This window comes from Callospermophilus lateralis, chromosome 1 (assembly GCF_048772815.1).
Source record: "Callospermophilus lateralis isolate mCalLat2 chromosome 1, mCalLat2.hap1, whole genome shotgun sequence".
NCBI classification, from domain to species: domain Eukaryota; kingdom Metazoa; phylum Chordata; class Mammalia; order Rodentia; family Sciuridae; genus Callospermophilus; species Callospermophilus lateralis.
Window position 1 is genome coordinate 88,462,469 of NC_135305.1, and position 19,792 is coordinate 88,482,260.

Genomic DNA, 19,792 nt, shown 5'->3' on the forward strand with positions numbered 1-19,792 from the left:
CGCCCTTGCATCCCCATGGCTCTCCTCTCTCAGCAAAGGAAGGCAAACTCCATGTTTGGTCTATCAATGAGTTATGGAGTCTTTTTAGACCCTCCTACTTCAGGTAAAACAGTGACATAGTTCCTATAGTCTACAATATTCTCTTGGATCCACATGTAAGTCATCCACAGGGATAGTGAAGAATCTCTGTACCTGAACAGCATGCAATCCATGGTAATGATGTGTTCCTCCTCAGTTACTGAAACAAATTGGCTAAAGTTTTGGAGTAACTGGATCATGACCCTTGTCCTTTGTAATTCATTGGGTATATGGAAAACATGGGAATCCCGCCTTTGCTTTGGAGGACCATATGGTTTTCACCCATCAATGATAATGAGAGGTTACCTCAAGGCGTCATTCATTTTCACACTGTAGGATACAAACAGCTTCATCTCTCACACTCACCAATCACTATACTGACCCCCTGATTGCTGAACTTCTTAGAGACCACCTTGTGCAGCTCCAGCCCCAGCCTATTCACCACTTTGGGGGACAGATCTTGGTGTGAACTGCTGCAAACAGTACCACATCAGCGATGGCAGGCTTGATAGAGCCATGGGATGCTCAAGGTGGTGGTAGTGGCAAGAGCAGGGAAAAAGCTGCCAGTAGGTACCATTGGAAGAGGAAGGGGAGGAGGAGGTTGAGAAGTGCTATGGCTGAGCTTGGGCAGGGAGCCCAGCTCTTGAGGAAATATTCTTAATTTTGCCACATGTTGCTTCACCTCTTTCACATTCATTCTTTTCCATGAGAACAAAGAAAAAGACTACAATACAAAAAAGGAAGTGACCCACCAAGATTTTAGTGTAGATTATAAAATCAGTACTACTAGAATTTTCAAGATTCTTGAAGACACTGTGATTCCCCACAATGTTATTCTGGTGGCTCCTTCCCTATGATTTGCAGGAAACTTTTTAAAAACAAAACAAGTTTATATGCTTGTGCAGCACATGCTTTAAGGACCTTGAGTTCCTCAGGAGCAACCTTGTGCCATTGCTGCCAGAGAGGCTGCAGACCATCTTACACAGAAAGCATCCCAGTGTTGTGCAATGAGGTGGGAGGGCAGTTCTGTTCCCAGCCAAGATCCCTTCCAGATGAGGTCTCTTCTTGCCACGGGAGACTACAGTTACAAAGCAGAAAAAGTTTACTAAGGTTGAAAACAGGCACCAAAGTATCATACTGGACCACTTTCTAGTAAGGCAGATAAGAGCTACTCCAAGAAAAGCAAAAACAGAATGACCTCAATATATTGCAGCATATATTGAAAGAAACAATTGATTCCCATCAATTGATTTCCATGGAGTAAACACCAACTTTTTGCAAACAATTGCAAAAGTAGAGTCAGAGACCTTGATACAAGGGCACCAAGTACTAAGATTAATCCCACTAGAATGAGAACCACATGGGACAAATGTAAGAGGAGTGACAGATTCTGGGCACAGAAGACTTGATATGAACAAAGACTATTCTGTGGTCCATTGGCTGAGAAGTCTGCACTGGTCAGCATGTTTTCAGCATCAAAATACCAAAACAGAAAACCCCAATCCAAATTAGGTGAAATTATAAGAAAATCCATTGACCCACTAAACTGGAACACCGAATACAGGGTAGCTCTATCTCCATTTCTTTGACCACCTACCTGTCTTGGCTCCATCCTTAGACTGGTAAAGAGAGAGCTACATTCGCTCCTGGCCTTATCACACACACAGCAAAAGCCTGAAAGTGAACATCTTTTCCTGCAGATTTCTCTTAAGAGAAAATAAGCTTTTCTCAGTACTTCCCAACAAACTTCCCAAATTGAGTCAGATGCTCATTTCTGATTCAACCACTAAAAAATGTTAAGAGTACTATTATTGCCTCAAACAGTTTAGGCCCATCCTTGGAGCCACAAAACCTTACCCACAGTATGGCTGTGCCTCAGTGGTGGGAAAGCATGATGGATGATAAGAAGATACTGTAAAGGTTTCCCAACAGTATCTTGGGAGAAACTAGAAATCATGCTGGAACACTACAAAATATCCTTAAGAGTTTAAAATTTACCTTTGTGCTAATTAGGACTTTTGAGTTACAAGTAACAGAAACATAATTCAAATCAGTTTAAGTAAAACGTGGAACTGAATGGTCTTCAGCATCTAAGAAAATATTACCCTTTTCTAAGCCAACCTGAGAGAATATCCAAGGATGCAGCTGGGCCATGGTTGGAACAAGACCATGAGTGCTCAGGGCTCTCCCTTTATCACTTAACTTTGCTTCTTTTTGAATATCTTTCTTTCTCAAGCAGACTGGCTTTTTTTACATAGCAGGAAACTTGGTTGATGGCAGCTCCTAAGATTTCTATCTTATAGCTTCAGCTACTGGAGAGAGACTGAATTCAAGCCTCTCTAGTCCCAAGTTCAAAATTCCTTGGAAAGAGTTTCAATGACTGAACTTCCGTTAGATGACAATGCCTTGACTAATCAACTAAAACCCAGGGCTTGTCAGTCACTCTACACTAACACAGCAACTTCTGTTTTAACTATATGGAGAGAGGAACTCTAGAAGAACAATTTCAAGTGTCTACTACAACAATTATACTCGAGAACATTCCAAGGGGAGGGCCCCTTCATTTGCAAAAGTATTTCATAAAAACAACTCCACAAGCCAGGTGCAGTGGCACACACCTGTAATTCCAGAGGCTCAGGAGGCTGAGGCAGGAGGATCACGAGTTCAAAGCCAGCCTCAGCAAAAAGTGAGGCACTAAACAACTCAGTGAGGCCTGTCTCTATCTAAAATACAAAATAGGGCTGGGATGTGGCTCAGTGATCGAGTGCCCTTGAGTTCAAGCCCCGTGCAGCAAAAAAGAAAAAAAAAAAAACCCACAGAAAAAGGGTACATTCATATATTGTTGGTGGGACTGAAAATTGATGCAACCACTCTGGAAAGCAATATGGAGAGTCCTCTAAAAACTAGGATTGGAACCATCATTTGACCCAGTTATTGGACTCCCAGGTTTATATCCAAAAGACTTAAAATCAGCATACTACAGTGATACAGCCACATCACTGTTTATAGCAACAAAATTCACAATAGCCAAGCTATGGAATCAGCCTAGATGTCCTTCAACAGATGAATGGATAAATAAAATGTGGCATATATACACAATGGAATATTCCTCAGCCTTAAGGAAGAATGACTTTATGAAATTCACTGGTAATGTATGGCTCTGCAGACTATCATGCTAAGTGAAATAAGTGAAAAAAACCAAAGGTCAAATTTTCTCTCTGATATATAGATGCTAACCCACAGCAAGGGTTGGAGAGATCAGTGGATTAGACAAGGGGTAATGAAGTGAAGATAAGTGGAATAAGGATAGAAAAGATGGTGGAGTGAATCAGACATAACTTTCCTATGTACATATATGAATACACCAATGAATCTCACCATCATGCATATCCACAAGACTGGGACCCAAATTAGAATAAAATATATTCCATACTTGCATAAAATATATTAAAATAGATTCTACTGTCATGTGTAACTAAAAAGAACAAATAAAAATTTAGAAAAACAACCCCACAGATATTGTAAATAATGGACATAATTGCAGTCAAGATTGGCAAAGCAAATAGCCTCCTCTCGTTCCTTCTTTCTGATTGATGAAGAGTTATGGGGGAAAGGACAAAACTGAAAAGACTGTTACCTTCCACAATCCTGGGGATTGAAGCTTTCCCCTCCCTCAAAACTGACAGCTGTGAAGTGGCAGGAGTTCATGAGAAAGGAAAAAGAGAACAGTGGGAGCTGACCTAGGTTGGAGAAGCAGGGCCTATGTTTCAGAAGGCTCCAGAGCTATGAGTTTTCTCTTGGTTGTGGTTCCCCCAAAAGCAGATGCTGAGAAAAAAAAAAAAAAAACTTGGGAACAATTGCTTTTAGAGGTCATCTCAGAAAACAAATGAGGGGGTGGGGCGGTATGTGATACTATACAACTGGGTGAGCTAATAAGTACAGCTGCTGTAGACAACAGTGGCTCAATCCTGCTGGAGACCCTCCAAGACAATGTGCAGAACACAACACAGAATCATCCCACCCAGGAGAAAGAAAGCTGGGATTTTTATCCATCAAACCTGTCCCCTTCTGTTAAGAGCTGCTCTTGGCTACATTAAGTCCCCAACATTTCTATACAGAACATGGTCATGAGGTCAGAGAAAGCCTTTAAACAAAGAATCTTGCATTTGAGGTAGGAAGTCATTAGTGTAATATGGAAACCATCCGCCCACGTGAATGAGCTAACAGAATATTGCAGGGGATATTAACAGCATCCACTGCAGTTCCTAGAACCCACTCCACAGGCAGACCCCTCACCTTCCACACCTTTAACCATACTCCTCACCTCCCAGATGGCCCTGGTATCCAACTTAACTAGATTTTGTCTGAATGCAAATGGCAGCCAGGGAGGAATGGCTTCCTCACAATGTGCACTGAGCCTCCCCCAGAAGTGATCTGGAAGGAAGGAGACCCAACATGTACTGAGTCCCCACTACAGGCTAAGTTCTGTACATATCTTATTTCATGGTAATGTTCAAAGCAGTCTTATGATGTACTTAAGAGAAGGTACCAAGGACCAAAAGCAGAAACCCAGGGAGATGGGCAGCATCTTAGGTCAGGTTGCTTTGTTCTCACCTAGAAACAAGAAATCAGAATCGGGCTCCATTTCTATACTTATTCCCCTAGAAGATGAAAAAAATTACCTTTTCTGTCAGCCCTGGTCAATTCCCAGGTACAATCCCTCCCTGGTAAGGTAAAGAGATACCAAGACTGGCCTATGAATGGAAAATAACTATATTTCACTTTGGGGAGTGGCAGATACCCAGTCTCAGAACTTCTGGAACAGCTTCTTGGTGCTGGCAGCCATGGTGACCTAAGCACTTTGAAGTCCACTGTCTTATCTTGCTCAGGGGCCTACATTTGCCCGTGGTGATAACGTTGTTGCTGATCTGGTTGTCCATGTGGAGGCAAGTGGGTACATGTGCTCAGGAGGGGCCACCTAGGAGACTCCTAGAGGAGACCCTCCCTCCCCACTACCAGGCTGAGGACTCTCCAGTCTGACTGCATCAAACTTCAACCAATTTCCAATTGCCAATTCAACCTGAAACCCCCAATTACTGATTGAGCACAAGGCATCAAACTTTTGACCTCTGGGGAAGATGATTGCTATCTATTGTGCTTTCCATTTTACAAAGGAAAAAACAGAACACTCCAAGAATAGTCAGTATCCTCCCCACTTCTCCCTTCTCTTTCATCCCAACAGTGTACATGCCTTTCCCCAGCAGTTAGGGGAACCTGTTAACACCCACACCAGATCCTGTATTGTATATATTTGAAAACTGAGACCTGGAGAGGTAAATTTGTTCCTTTCAAACAGCTAGGAAGTGACACAGCCAACACCCCCAATCAAATGTGGTTAACTCCAAAACCTTGCTCCCTTTCCTCCTAATAAATGAAGCGAAACCAGTTTTTCTCCTCCAAAGAACATTTCCCTCAGATCAAGAGACTCAAGTTTAGATAACTCCTGGAAAGTTCAGAAATCCCAGTCATTCCAGAGCCTAGGGTGAAATAAACCTGTCTGCCAAGATATCATTTACTAGTATGGAAATAGCTACCAGTACCCTGCTTACATGTAAACAAATCCTTAATTCCTTAATATGCCCACTGAACACAAAGCCTTTGCATGACAGGCTGGCTATTTTTGCTGCTTTGAGTTGATCTGAAGAGGGATAGATGTGGAACAAGCCAAAGGGCAGAAACCTATATGTTACCTCAGCAACACTTGCCAGGGTTGTGGATTAAAAGAATTCAGTACCTATTAAGTGGACTTTGCCTACAGGAAGATAAAGTTCTAAAGAGTCCATATGACATATGAGGCAGTATTTTCCTACCTGGGGATTGCATTGCACAAAAAAAAATCAATAATTTTAGCAAGATAACCTGCAGGTAATTTCCCCAGCAAACCATCCTACATGAGCTGCGAGTATCGTTTCATCTCCTGGAAGACATTGATCCCTCATCAAATCTTTTGCCCCACCCAAGAAGTTCCTAGCAGCACTGATTGCCATGATTTCATGTTATATCACTGGGCAGTGACCCCAGTCACACATAGGTAATTAGTACCTACACCTGCCTGCCCCATGGAAAGCGAGAGTACAAGGTCTAGTCCATCCCTCCAAGACCTCAAGGGATTGAGGGTTCACATTTACTGTGTTAAATTAGACAACTATGAAGGGTCTGGCAGGGTGGCTTGCACATACAAGTGCACAGTGAATGCTGCTTCCTTTTCCTTTTCCTTTCCCTTAATAGTCTTTAAGATACTCATATATTAATTGTCTTGTTGGTTTCTCAGAGACTCTTCAAATCCAGCTTGGAATGAGACAGAATAAAAGCACAGGTGTGATGCTGCACACCTGTAATCCCAGCTACTCAGGAGGCTGAGGCAGCAGGATGATAAGTTTGAGGCCAACCTGGGCAACTTTGCAAGATCCTGTCTCAAAATAAAAAATACAAAAGGACTGGGGATGGAGTTCAGTGGTAAAGCATGCCTGGGTTCAATCTCCTATACCAAACAAGAATTAAAGAGAAAAAATACAGGAATTATTAGAGAAAATATATCATTAACTTCATATTTAGTTGAAGAATAGACCACAGTGCCCCATGATTGTTAGGGGCCAGAGCTGAAAAGTCAGTTTAGAATTCTGACTCTACCCTTTGGGTATAAATTCACATTTTTCCATGTTGTACTCAGAGTTGAGCCCAATCTCTCATCCTTACTATAAAACTCCATTTCCATAGTCCCTTTACCTATTATGAGAGCCCCTCTAAAGAAAGTCTACCTTACTGCTTTTTAACAATTGTCACAAGTAATGTTTTCTTTAAATATATATAGTTACACACACACACACACACACACACACACACACACACTCCTGGTTCTGCTTCTCTGGAGAATCCTGGATGATGCAGGAGGCAATAATATATCCCACCTTACTGAGTAGTTATGAATGGCATGCTTAGTACTGTGCCTGGCACAAAGGAATAACCACCCTACATGTCACCTAGTTGAGATCACTTGTCAAGCAGATATGAGCTAGAACAAGCCCCCAAGTTCAGGACTTTAACACCACGTTCCAAATCTCCTCTACTTGCTGTAGAGTTGTGCCCATCTATCTGAGCATTGCAGAGCCACTCGAGTGAGAGTGTGAGTGCATTTTCCAGGCCACCCTCTTTGGCAAATGCCTGGCTCCCACTGCTCAGTGATGGGGATCCCCCTAGAGTCAATCTTATTCCTCTCTATGGGAAGCAGGATTCTTAACGGGGTTCCCTCAAGAATCCCCTCAAAATTGCAATTTCGGTTTGGGTTTAAACCAAGTAGGCAGTTCACTTTTCTATCAAGGGTCATTGACCCATGATGAATATATAATCAAAATCTAAAGGTAAAAAGGTGCTTAGGATTTTTTTCTTTTTTTAAGAATGAGCATATTTTTATCATCATATTTTGGTTTTATATTGATCAGTCAAAGAAGAGAGATTAGAAAATGGTAAAGGGGGCCTGAGAAAGAAATGGAATTTTAGAGCCAGGTGGAATGGCACATGCCTATAATCCCAGCAGCTGGGGAGGCTGAGGCAGGAAGATCGCAAGTTCACAGCCAGTTTCAACAACTCAGAGAGGCCCTAAGCAACTAAGTAAGACCCTGTCTCTAAATAATTTTTTTTTTAAAAAGTGCTGGGGATATGACTCAGTCATTAAGCCCCTGGGTTCAATTCCTGGGACCAAAAAAAAAAGAGGGAAAGAAATGGAATTTTAGAATTTGCCATGAAGTAAAACTGTTTATTGCAGTGAAAAAAAAAACTGTTTATTCTGACAGGAAAGGAATGGGAAGTAGGGCAGGATGATAAATGTACAACCCAATAAAATTTTAAAAAGATAATATTGTCATCATTTGTTCTGAAAAGTACTATTTAAAATAGTATTATTTAAAATCTGAAGTCACATTTTATAGGCAAAATGGAATTACTTTTCATGGGCCAATTATTGACCAATTATTTTGTAGACATCCATCATGTGACTTCTAAAACTGCTGCTCAAGATCATTGCTGCATTTTAGAAAATTTTAGTGCCTTAGAATATTGTTTCCTTCACCTGCCTCCTTTGCCAGGCAAATGTCCCTTAACAGCTTAGTTCTGACTCTTTGGGAAAGGCCTTTCCTGACTACCCTAGAGGAGCTTACCACTTCATTCACCTTTCATTTGAGCACTCACAGCACATTTTCCTTCTCTGTACAGTGCTCTGTAGCTGACAGGACACACCCACCTTCCATCTAATCAAGAACTCCCTCACTCTTCTTACTGATCTTTGTCCTGTTCCTAATAACAGCACTGGCACATAGTTGGTGCTCAATATATACGACATGAGAGATCATGGATTGGAGAGTTCCAAAGGAACTCACATGTTAAATAAATTAAGCCAAGGAATTTGAGTCAGAAGCTAGAGGTGTCTCACCACTGCACTGTTTGCTTTCAATGAAGCACTCCAGCAGTGAATGGTGACAAAAGTAAAAACCAAACAAGTCACACACCTCTGAGCAAGTGAGGAAACTTGGACTTGATTGACTTGTGATCCCCAGCCCTGTTGCTCTTTACCTCCCTTGGGTTAGCCACACTCTAAGAACAGAAGAGTTGCAATGATTTACCCTGTCCCTCAGAACTATGGTTGCAGAAGCTCTGGACAAAGGTTTTTTGATGTAACAATCAAATGCAATGAGAATATCTAGTTTGGATTCTAATTCAGAAAACCCCTATAAACGGACAGTTTTGATACAACTGGATGGATCTGAAAACAGACTGAGTACTAGCAAACATTAGAAGCCACATTCCCCACCTCACACCTTTAAATTGCTTCCTGGGCCCTCTTCCTTCCCGGCTCCAGTCCCAGCTAAGTCCCTCCTCCAGATCCTCCCACACCCTTAACTTCCACTGCTGATTGTCAGCTTTTTTCAAGGTGTCAGGAACCTGGAGGTGGCAGAAGAATCACTCCAAGGAGTTCTACATCTGCATCGAAGAGGTGGCTCTATTGAAATAAGCCAGAATATCTGTAGGACAGAGAAGTGCTGAAGCTCAGGCCTAAAGAGGTGAGGGAGAGGTCATTTTCTTCAGGGCAACTCAGCCAACACCATTCAGTCACAGAGGCAAAGCAAGAGCTCTGAACCAGGTTCCAGTGACCCCAGCACTGGTTCCAGCACAGCAAATGAGTCTCTTAGGCAAGTCAAAGACCCTCTCTGGTTCCAGGTTTCCTCAGCTTTAAAGTGAAAAGTTGGGCCTAGAGCTGCTGAAAGCCCTTCCAACTCATCATACTCTGGATCCTGTGCTCTGAAAACCACAGATCCCAGAACAAGCTTGTGTCATCCTCCCCACCAGATGCTGTGAGAGCAGGAAGCCCAGGAAGCTGGCCTTCCTCAGCTAGGATGCTCCCCTCTCAGAGTTCATCACTGACTTTCCCAGCATAGACGTCAGGTGCCCAACAGAAGACACCAGGCGTCTATAGGGACGCACTTGAGACTCCCTTCACAATGGAAATTTCCTTAAGCTTCTGTAATCCCCACCTGAGGTGATGTGCACACCCAATCTGGGTCTAGGAGAAAACCTGGGCCAAATTGCCCCCCTGAGCATATCACTTCTTCCCCAGCCCTTTCTCCCCCTCTGGTTGACACAGGCTGCCTCTTGTCTGACTCAATTTTCTCCACTAATTAAATGTCACACTTGCAGCTGCAATCACCAAGAGACGCTCTCCAGGCAACTCAGTAGAGAAAGAATAAGATCCTTCCCATTTCTCACCACCCTTAGGAGACACTGACCATGAAGCTAGTTAAAAACAGTGACAAATAACAGGGCTGCTAGGAGGAAGTGTTAATGGGGCCTATGGACCAAGAAGCAGCAATTATGAGGTATAAGAAAATACTTAAAAGGAAGTAAATAGAGTCCTTCCCAGACAGCACAGAAGCAGGAGAGCTTGTGACCCACATATCTATGATTCATCACACCCATGGTCTTCAAGTATAATTCTCTATTTCATAAGAAATATAATGATCAATTATTTTGTAGACATCCTTGTTGTCTGCCATAGTTCTTTTTGAAAAGAGGTAGGGTAGAGTAAAAAGATATTTAGGATGTTAGCAGTGGGTATCCAAAGATGAAGAATGGGGGTCAAGAACTGCCCTCATGTCAATATTTAAGAAAAAGCATCTCACATCTATGAATCTCCAGGATAACTGGGGAGCAGCAAAGCCATGAGTCAGGCAGCAAAGAAAACAGGAGCATCACAGTTTAAAAAGATTAACTATGAAACTGCTAGACTTCCACAGCACAGTAAATCAGAAGCAATCCATAGATATGGGAATGTGCTCTCAAGTTCTGAATGGCTCCCAATGCAGATCAGATTCCAAGTACAACATACTTGTAAATGGTGGGGCAGATAATGGTTAGAAAGAAGAGGGAGCATGCCTAAGCCTTGAAAATAAGACCACAACTCATAGTGAACATCCCTCCTCTCAACCTGAACTTCAAGTCTTTGGCTGATGTTTTCTTCTATTGAAATGCATAGTACCTACTAGGAGGGAGCCCAAACACTCAATTCAACTCCTTTTATAGGTAAGAAAACTGAACCTCTGAAACAAAGGAGTGACTTGTTCAAGGTTACACAAAACTAGTAACTTGGACTTCCTGACTGCCTTTCTACCTACTTTGTGCACTGTAACAGAATCCTTTGATTTATAAAGAACCCAACCCTCACCATCCACAGAGGTGAAGTAGCATAGCAACAGCTCCAAACCAGGTTCTAAGGATGGCTACAGTTCTGGAAGCTGGGAAGTACAAGATCCAGGGGCCCACATTAGTGAAGGCAGGGGCAGCCAGAACTAGCATAGGTGAATTCCCTGCCTCCCACTGGGACAAGCAGGACCCACCTGTCTCCTCTCCATATGCTGTAAAGTTTAATGTATTCTTCACATCGTACCACAGATCTTTATCTCCTTGGCCAGGCACAAAGTAGATGATCAATAGATGATCACCTTATTAATGAAATTATAACATATCATAATGAATTATCTTGAAGTATTCTCACATATTTATCTGATTGTTTTGCTTTGTTCTTCACCAACTCATAAAGCCCATTTTCTATCTCATCTTTAAAAATAAAAAAGAGCATTTCCTACTCAATAGTCACTACTTCATTCAAATATTATTTGAGCCCCTGTACCTTAAGCACCATGCTTTGTGATGACTACAGGCTCATTCTTGGACAACTGTTATGGACTGACAGTTTCAATTGTTTTGTTTTTATTTGTTCTAATTAGTTATATACATGATAGCAGAATGTATTTCGATTCATAATACACAAATAGAGCAAATTTTTTTAAATTTCTGGTTGTATACAAAGTATATTCACACCATTTGTGCCTTCATACATGTACCTAATGATGTCCATCTCATTCCACCATCTTTCCCACCTCTTTGCCCCCTCCTTTCCCCTCCTCCCCTTTGCCCTATCCAAAGTTCCTCTGTTCCCTCTCATGTTCCCCCCATCAATTGTTGAAATTGCTGCAACAGAAAAAAAAAAAAGTTGACACAAAGGCTCTTTTGACAATAACAACTATCCACTCATTGACACTTACTATATAACTGAAAGTATATTGGATGATCTACATATAAAATCTTTGTTAGTCTTTACAACATTGAGAGGTGGTTAATATTCCCAATTTACAAATTAGAGAATTGAGGCCAGAGAAGCTAAATAGACTGTCCAAAATTATAAAACAAATGTTTAGGATTAGAATCCAGGTAAATCTGATTCTAGAGCCCTTTTTTTTTTTAATCCACACTATACTGAAGATAATATTTGAGGGTAGAAAAGCTCCCTCATGTAGAAAATGTGAAGAATATGAATAAAAAGGAGAATTTTTGAGAAGTGTGAAATGGTCATGAGTTCACCCCTTTACTGCCCTTGTCCTGCGATCCAACAGTAAGTACAGCCTAGCAGGCAACCAGAAACTTGAGTTTCAATGAGGTTCTAGGAAAAAGGACACTGTAACTTTAACAACTAGCAGGCTGGTTCCTAGTGCCCTCTGCTGGTCAGTTGATATAGTGCACGATTTTCCTAAACTCAAATATGAAAAGCCAAAGATTCTGTCAGGGTCACCCTTGAATAAAGTAGATGAAGCCTGGTTTCCAGTCATTTTTTGTCCCAGTTCATATCCACTGACCTCACACTCCTTGTGACTGGCATAGAAATAGTGTGCATGTGGGCATCAGGTCTGTGAGATGAAGTAGCCATCACAAATATCAACTAGTTACAGGATGTCAGTCAGGAGGCCTGAGTGGGAATCACAGAGCACCAGGACCCTCCCAACCTTTGCCTCTGACCTTTCCTGTTAATAGCCAGAAGTACAATTACCATGCCAAACTCTTCAGATATTCAAATGATGTAGGGTTAGTGGCAGCTCAGACTCTGGACTCTCATCCAACAGTAATTTGTTTTCTTTGACTTCAAGATTTTGAATGTCATGCACTGCTTGATGCTGTTTTTCTAGAAGTTAACAACTGTACAAGTCAGTATAATGGAAAAGCACTTTTAAGTCTCTACAACCTGACTATATAAGCACTGGGTAGTGGCAGAAGGGTGGGAGATATTGGTAGAATTCCTGGAAGAGGTGATGCTTGAGCCTAGTCTTGACTAGAAGTAAACCAAGTAAAGAGAAATCTGGATATAGGGACATCTCACAGATGTCCAATAAGAATCAAGTCAAAACCCAAATTGGGGAAACAGCCAGTGTTACAATACAAATTCTATTACTAAAATGAAGACCAAGATGTAGCTGGCAGTCAACAAATAGCCACGGAATCCTGTTAGGGAACTCTAGCTCTCTAGAGAGTAGGTTATTGAAGGGGCTGAAAGCCCAAGTGTTATATGACCTCATTCTGCATTTTAGATATATCAACTCAAATGCTCTGATCACTGTGGAGGACAGACGTGAAAGAGTACTACAGCAGACAGGAAACTGAGGAGTTTGTAGTATTAGTACAGCAGAGACTTGAGAAATACTATAGTTTGAAAAAAAAAATTAGTATACCCGTCTTCCATAATTGAGTTCTAAACCTATAAAGAAAAAAGGCAAAATGGTAAACAGACTGGTCATTTTTATTACTGACATAGGCTAGGTAAATAATACAGCTTTCATCAGCGAGCTGTGGTAAACTTCTTTGCATGAACACGAGGATACTTCAGATTTACTCACCAAACCACCATAATTTCTTCATTTAGGAGCCAAGAGTTATAATAAAACTGACAGCAAAGAGAACTCACACTAACTGCAAACAACACAATCCCAAAAGGAAAACAGTAAATGTATTTAAGTTTCCCTCTCCCTACATTCAATCAAATAAGACACTGCATATCTCCTTGAGTATGAGGAATAAAGGAACAACAAAGGTCAGGTGTGTTACATTGATCTTTCTTCATGTTGAAAAAAAACACCAGAAGGAGGAAAGCATTCCTCTTTTACCTTTCCCATCTTTTTGTTCTTTTTTTTTTTTTTTTTTTTTTTTAAAGAGAGAGTGAGAGAGGAGGGAGAGAGAGAGAGAGAGAGAGAGAGAGAGAGAGAATTTTTTTTAATATTTATTTTTTAGTTCTCGGCGGACACAACATCTTTGTTGGTATGTGGTGCTGAGAATCGAACCCGGGCCGCACGCATGCCAGGCGAGTGCGCTACCACTTGAGCCACATCCCCAGCCCATCTTTTTACCCCCTGGGCTTAAAACATTACATCTCCAGAACCAGTGCAGTCTATCAAGAAGTCACCCCAAATACCAACTACTATTCCTTTGATTGTCTTTTTGGAATCATTGGAAGCTTTGATTTTGTTCCCAAGATTCTGGATGGGGTCAGAATAATAGATGAATTAAAACAACTTAAAGGCTATAAAATTCCAAGACAAAACTCACTCCACTGCCCACCATAAAGTATGCCTGCCACACAGTCTAACCTGCCATAACAGAGCATCAAGACCCATTAATAAAATACCAACATACACATGCCCATATCAAAATCTAATTTCCTCTCATTATCAAATTTACAAGGAGAAATTCAAAAATTCCTTTTGCAAATCAAAATTCAAGTCGGGCATAGCGGCACACACCTGTGATCCCAGCAACTGGGGAGACTGAGACAGAATGTTTGAGGCCAGCCTCAACAACTTAATGAGACCCTGTCTCAAAAAGATTAAAAAGAGGGGGTAGGGCAGACTGGAGATGGAGTTCAGTGGTAAAGCACCCCTGGGTTTAATCCCTAGTATTGAAGAAAAAAAAATCAAGACTAAATTCCCTTGTCTTTAATTAAAAGTCCAAATATCCAACATTCTTAAGTTAAAGGTGAAAAACAATCTTCCTGGAACTGGAATTGTGGCTCAGCAGTAGATCACTTGCCTAGCACGTGTGAGGAACTGGGTTTCATCCTCAGCACCACATAAAAATAAGTAAACAATCTTCTTAAATTCTCATTCTGTTCAATATTAACCAAACGGGGTCTTGATGATTACACAGAGTTAGGGTCCTTTCAACAGCCATAGCCTGGGCTGACATTTTTGGAAAAGTGATTCTTTTGGGGCCTTAGAAGTTACATTACTCATTATCTCCCATGGCTCACTTTTTTAAAAATTGAGATATAACTACACATGCCATTAAAAATCACCCTTTTAAAGTGTACAAGTTGGTCTTAGTATATTCACAAAGTTGTATGACCCTCCACCCTGAACTTCATTTTTACCACCCCAGAAATTCTAAGTCACTTTCCTTTCTCCACCCAGCCTCCAGCAGCTGCTTTCTATGAATTTGCCTGTTACGAACATTTCATATGGTCTACTGTGTCTGGTTTCTTTAGCTTAGCATAATATTCAAGATTCATCCCCACTGTTGCTTGAAAAAGTACTTTTTTCCTTTTATTATTATTATGGATATTCTTTATACCTTTATTTATTTCTATGTGGTGCTGAGGATCGAACCCAGTGCCTCATACATGCGCTCCACCACTGAGCCACATCTCCAGCCCACTTCATCCCTTTTATAGCTGAGTAATATTTCATTGTATGAATAAATTACATTTATCCATTAGACATTTGGGTTTCCACTTCACAGCTATTATAAATGCTGCTGCTGTGAACATATGTATATAGGGGTTTATGTGGTATGTTTTTAGTTTACTGCTATAAACCTAGAGTAGAAGTGCTTGGTCATATGGTAACTTTCTTTTAACTTTATGAGGAATCCTTAAAATGTGTTCCACAGCTGCTGCATCATTAACATTCATATCAACATGTACCAGAGTTCTAATTTTATCATTTCCTTACCAATACTTGTGATTTTCTCCCTTATTACAGCCATCCTATAGTGTATACAAAGTATGATCTCAGTGAGATTTTGATTTGCATTTCCTCTCAGTGAGATTTTGATCTGCATTTCCCTAAAATGGCAATGTGAACACCTTCTCATGTGCTTATTGGTCATTTGTGTTTGGAACAATATCTATTCCAATCCTTTGCCCATTTTAAAACTGGATTGTCTTTTTTATTATTGACTTATAAAAATTCATCCTATATTTTAGATGAGTCCCTTGTCGGCCATGTGGTTTACAAATAACTTCCCCCCACTCTGTGGGTTGTCTTTTTTATTTTCATGATGGTGTTCTTTGAAACAAAAGTTTTTAATCTTGAGGAAGTCCAATTTACTTCTTTTGTTGTTTATGCTTTGCTTCACTTTTTAATGGAACTACAGTGAGTTAACTGGATCCACAAGATTATCATCAAACCCCACACCAAATTTAGAAAATCAATCCCTAGCCCCTTTGGTCCTACCAGGTAAAAATGTCTTAGAACCCAAAACTCAGCAATGTCAAAGAAAAATCCTCAGCACAAAATACCAGAGTTCAAATTTAATTCCAGAATCATTTCAGGTATTTTAAATATACCTGTTCAAAATCAAAATTCATCATTTTGTTTGAAATAATTGTTTAGAAATCAAATGATAATATAAATGAGGATGCAAACTGATATAAAATGACAGGAAAGCAAATGCCAAAACAACTATAATATTGTTCCTCTGGCTACTGTAGTGTAATAAATAACAGTTAACCAAAAACACCTTTATTTTTTAGTCTTCAAAAAACAAACTAATTTCTTCTTTTTCCAAGATAATCATGATTAACTTAGAAAAATGGTCATACAATACATCTTCAAAGCATTTCCCTTTAACGGGAAAATTAGCTTTTGAGAATCTAAACACTAAAAGATTTTAAAAAATCTATTTTGTTGTCATTATAAAACAAAATGGAATCTAGCATAAGTCAAGGAAATTCGTTCACACTTCAGGTCCTTCTCCTCCAGGAACCAGCTGCATTGGAGGAAAAAGAGTGTATTAATAATATCACCATGTCATCTAAAAACCCCTATGTACTCCCCATTAATCAAAGCCACCTTTGCCTCTTCCCCCCTCCCTCACATCCCCATTCTCTCCAGGTCATCAATATCTGGCTGTAATTCCCAACATTAAAAATTAATACTATGTATCTAAACAATGATTTCTAACAAAATACAAAATTTTTAAAACCCAAGCAAATTAATCTTTAGGCCCAATGCCTTTACAATATCTCAAGCTTTTGGCCCTGACCATCAGAGAATCCCTAGTCTATCTTAGACACTACTGGCCCATGAGCATTTAGTAAAGCAAGCAGCACAAGTTAGTTTTGTAATCCCTGTTCTGCCAAAAGGATTAGCACCTAAATAAAATAGCTTAATGGGTCTTACCATTGTTATATTATTTCCATTTAGCAAAATCTGATCTAATTTAGTAATCCGTCTTCCTTCTGGTGTGATTTCACTAAATGAACAGATAAAATTAGTCATGATAAACAGATAATCAAAGCCAACATTTTGGAAATACATTTCCTCTCTAAAATGGCTGTTCTTGAAGCTGGCATGCACAAAGCCTTGAATTCAATCCCCAGCACCAAAAATGTTAATTTGCACATAAATGAAGGTGAAGTCAGGCAACTATATTAGTAATTTTCAGAGAAAAAAAGATTATCCACTAGGTAATGTACATTCTTCCTCATGGGCAACAGATTAGGCTGATTAGCCTAAGATCTACATCCACTTCTTCATAAGAAGAAGCCGAAACTTGGGCTGAAGTAGTAGAGCGCTTGCCTTGCACATGTGAGACACTGAGTTTGATCCTCAGCGCCACATAAAAATAAAGATATTGTGTCCATCTACAATTCAAAAAATATTTAAAAAAAAAAAAAAAAAAAAAGGCTGAAACCTGCGATGGAGATCCAACACAACGTGAAACATTTAGCAGCCTCATTCTTTTTCTTTAACATATCTATTACTGCTGATCCCTAGTCATTAAACCAATCTGTAATCACTTCAATTTTAAAAATAGATGGTTATAATTTTTATAAATTAATACCATCAAGCCATAATTTACATTTTGTTATACAGTTAAATGTTCTTATTACTAGTTCTTTAATTTGACCTGAACTCTAAAATTCCTTTTTTAGTATCTTTTACCTTATAGCTCTGTCTATACTAACTTCCTAGCAATTTAGTAAAAATTACATTAAAGCAATAATCCTCTGATCCAATTTTACAAATATCAGTAAATAAAATTTGTTTTTAAGGTAATCCCATAAGTAATTTTTTTATCATTTTACTGACTCAAACATACTATATAATTGCATTTAACTAAAAAGACAGACATTTCCCCTGATTCTTTAATCCTTGATACTACTTACAACTCAGTGACATCTTCCAGCACCATATCTGAAATTTGGAGTTAAGAAAATACATATATCAGGTTGAATTTACTCTGGCTTCTGCTTTTGTTCTGTTTTAATTATGTTTAACACATTGACTCAAATTGAAAAAGCATGTTATTGGTAGGAACTTCGTCTTCTTTCAGTATAACTCTAACAATCAATCCTATCACCAGACTCCCCCAAATAAAATGATTTTTATCATCAGTCAGAAATATACTGAATGTCTATAACTCGTACCTGCACTAGTAAATACATTTTAAAAACCTAGGCCACCACCACTTTTTGAAAGGATACTGACAAAGTCATCAAATCCTAGAAGTGTTCCAACAATTTCCTTATCACTCTTCATCACAATGTGAATTCGTGATCCTATACACTTGTCCACAAGCTCTGTAGAGAAAACATATTTTATCCATTCATTATTTCAACAAATTTGAAAGAGTGGGAGTGTGGTTCAGTGGTGGAGGCTTGCTGAGCATACCTGAGGACCTAGGTTCAATCCCCAGCACAGAGTGTGCCTACTGGCATCCTTATTTGTATATTGTGAAAGTTAAACCAGGAAAAATATTCATTCAACAACTTTAGGTCTCATAAAACAAATTTCTGTTCAAGCATTACTTAACAGAAAAGTCTTCCTTGATCTCCACTTACCTCTTCTTTGTAGTTATTAATGACTGTAGTTTTATTGTTTTACATTACCTGATTAATGCAACACACACACACACACACACACACACACACCATTCTCTCTGACTCTACAGTCCATCAGGCACAAACCATGGTTATTCTTGTTCATAACTCTTTCCCCAGTGATCCGTGTCTGACATATGCGGGGCATTCCAAAAGATTCTGCCCAATGAAAATGATTCAACCACAGTCACATCCACTAACTCAAACACTCTTCACCAACTACATATTGGAGGAAAGAGGCATAATTATCTTCACCAGAAACTTTCCTGTCACTACCTCCCTCACCCAAAGAAGTCCATCTGTGTTCTGACTGCAACTCGAACATCTCTTTAGTCAGCTTAGCATTATTCTTACTGGCGTGCTGTCCGAAAGCACAGGCTGTGATTTTTTTAAAATATATTTTTCAGCTGTAGATGGACCTTTATTTTTCGGTGCAGAGAACCAGCCCCAGCAAGCGTTCTACCACCGAGCCACAACCCCATCCCCACAAAGGCTGTGACTTAAGTTCACTGTTGAACAGTGCCCAGATACTGTGTTGCAAACTACTTGATGAATGCGTGACCAAAAGGACTAATTTCCAGATTCCTCTTTTAAGGTTCGCTGAGGACGGTGGCACCGTGCTCAACCGACCACACAGATTACAGGGTCTATCTAATCTGTGAACCTTAAATGCCAAGCCGAGAAGCGAGAAGCGAAGCGGCCACCCGTGGCACGGTACAGGCGAGTTCACCACAAAGAAAGCCGAGGCCGCTTCCACTTAGTGTACACCTTTTCCAGTGCCGGCTGTGCCTGCGAAACCACGTTAGAGAGCAGCGGCGGCCTGGCGCCCGAAGTCCTGGAGTCCAGACCAGCCGCCAAGCGGGAAAGCGCCCGATACTTTTCCCCCTCGCTCCCGGGTCCTCAACCTCAGCTCCCCGCTCCGACTCCTAGAGGAAAGACGATTACCTAGCGGCAGCAGCTGCGACGGGTTGGTTGTAGCGTTAGCCGCCATGGCTAAGCCGGAAGTGGCCAGCGTCCTTCGACGTTAGAACGGCGACTTTAAAAGAGCGCGCTTCCGCTTTTTTCCGGCGCCGAAGCAGGCCCGACCAATCGGAAGCCGAGTGTACGATCTGCACAGTCCACGTGTGTCGACCCGCTTTGTTTTTTTACAGAGTGGGATTCAGTGAAATAATTCCTTTCTCT

General features: G+C 40.4%; 1 protein-coding gene across 1 annotated transcript; it reads right to left on the minus strand.

The window, feature by feature from the left end:
* Nucleotides 1-15,658: 15,658 nt before the first annotated feature.
* On the minus strand, nucleotides 15,659-19,633 carry Lsm5 (LSM5 homolog, U6 small nuclear RNA and mRNA degradation associated). Its single transcript, XM_076863777.2, has 5 exons — nucleotides 19,556-19,633; nucleotides 18,215-18,310; nucleotides 17,897-17,924; nucleotides 16,908-16,980; nucleotides 15,659-16,494 (listed from the first exon to the last, which is right to left on the minus strand). The coding sequence occupies exons 1-5, from the start codon at nucleotides 19,599-19,601 to the stop codon at nucleotides 16,462-16,464; spliced, it is 276 nt and encodes a 91-aa protein (XP_076719892.1). The 5' UTR covers nucleotides 19,602-19,633; the 3' UTR covers nucleotides 15,659-16,461.
* Between the last annotated feature and the right edge of the window lie 159 nt (nucleotides 19,634-19,792).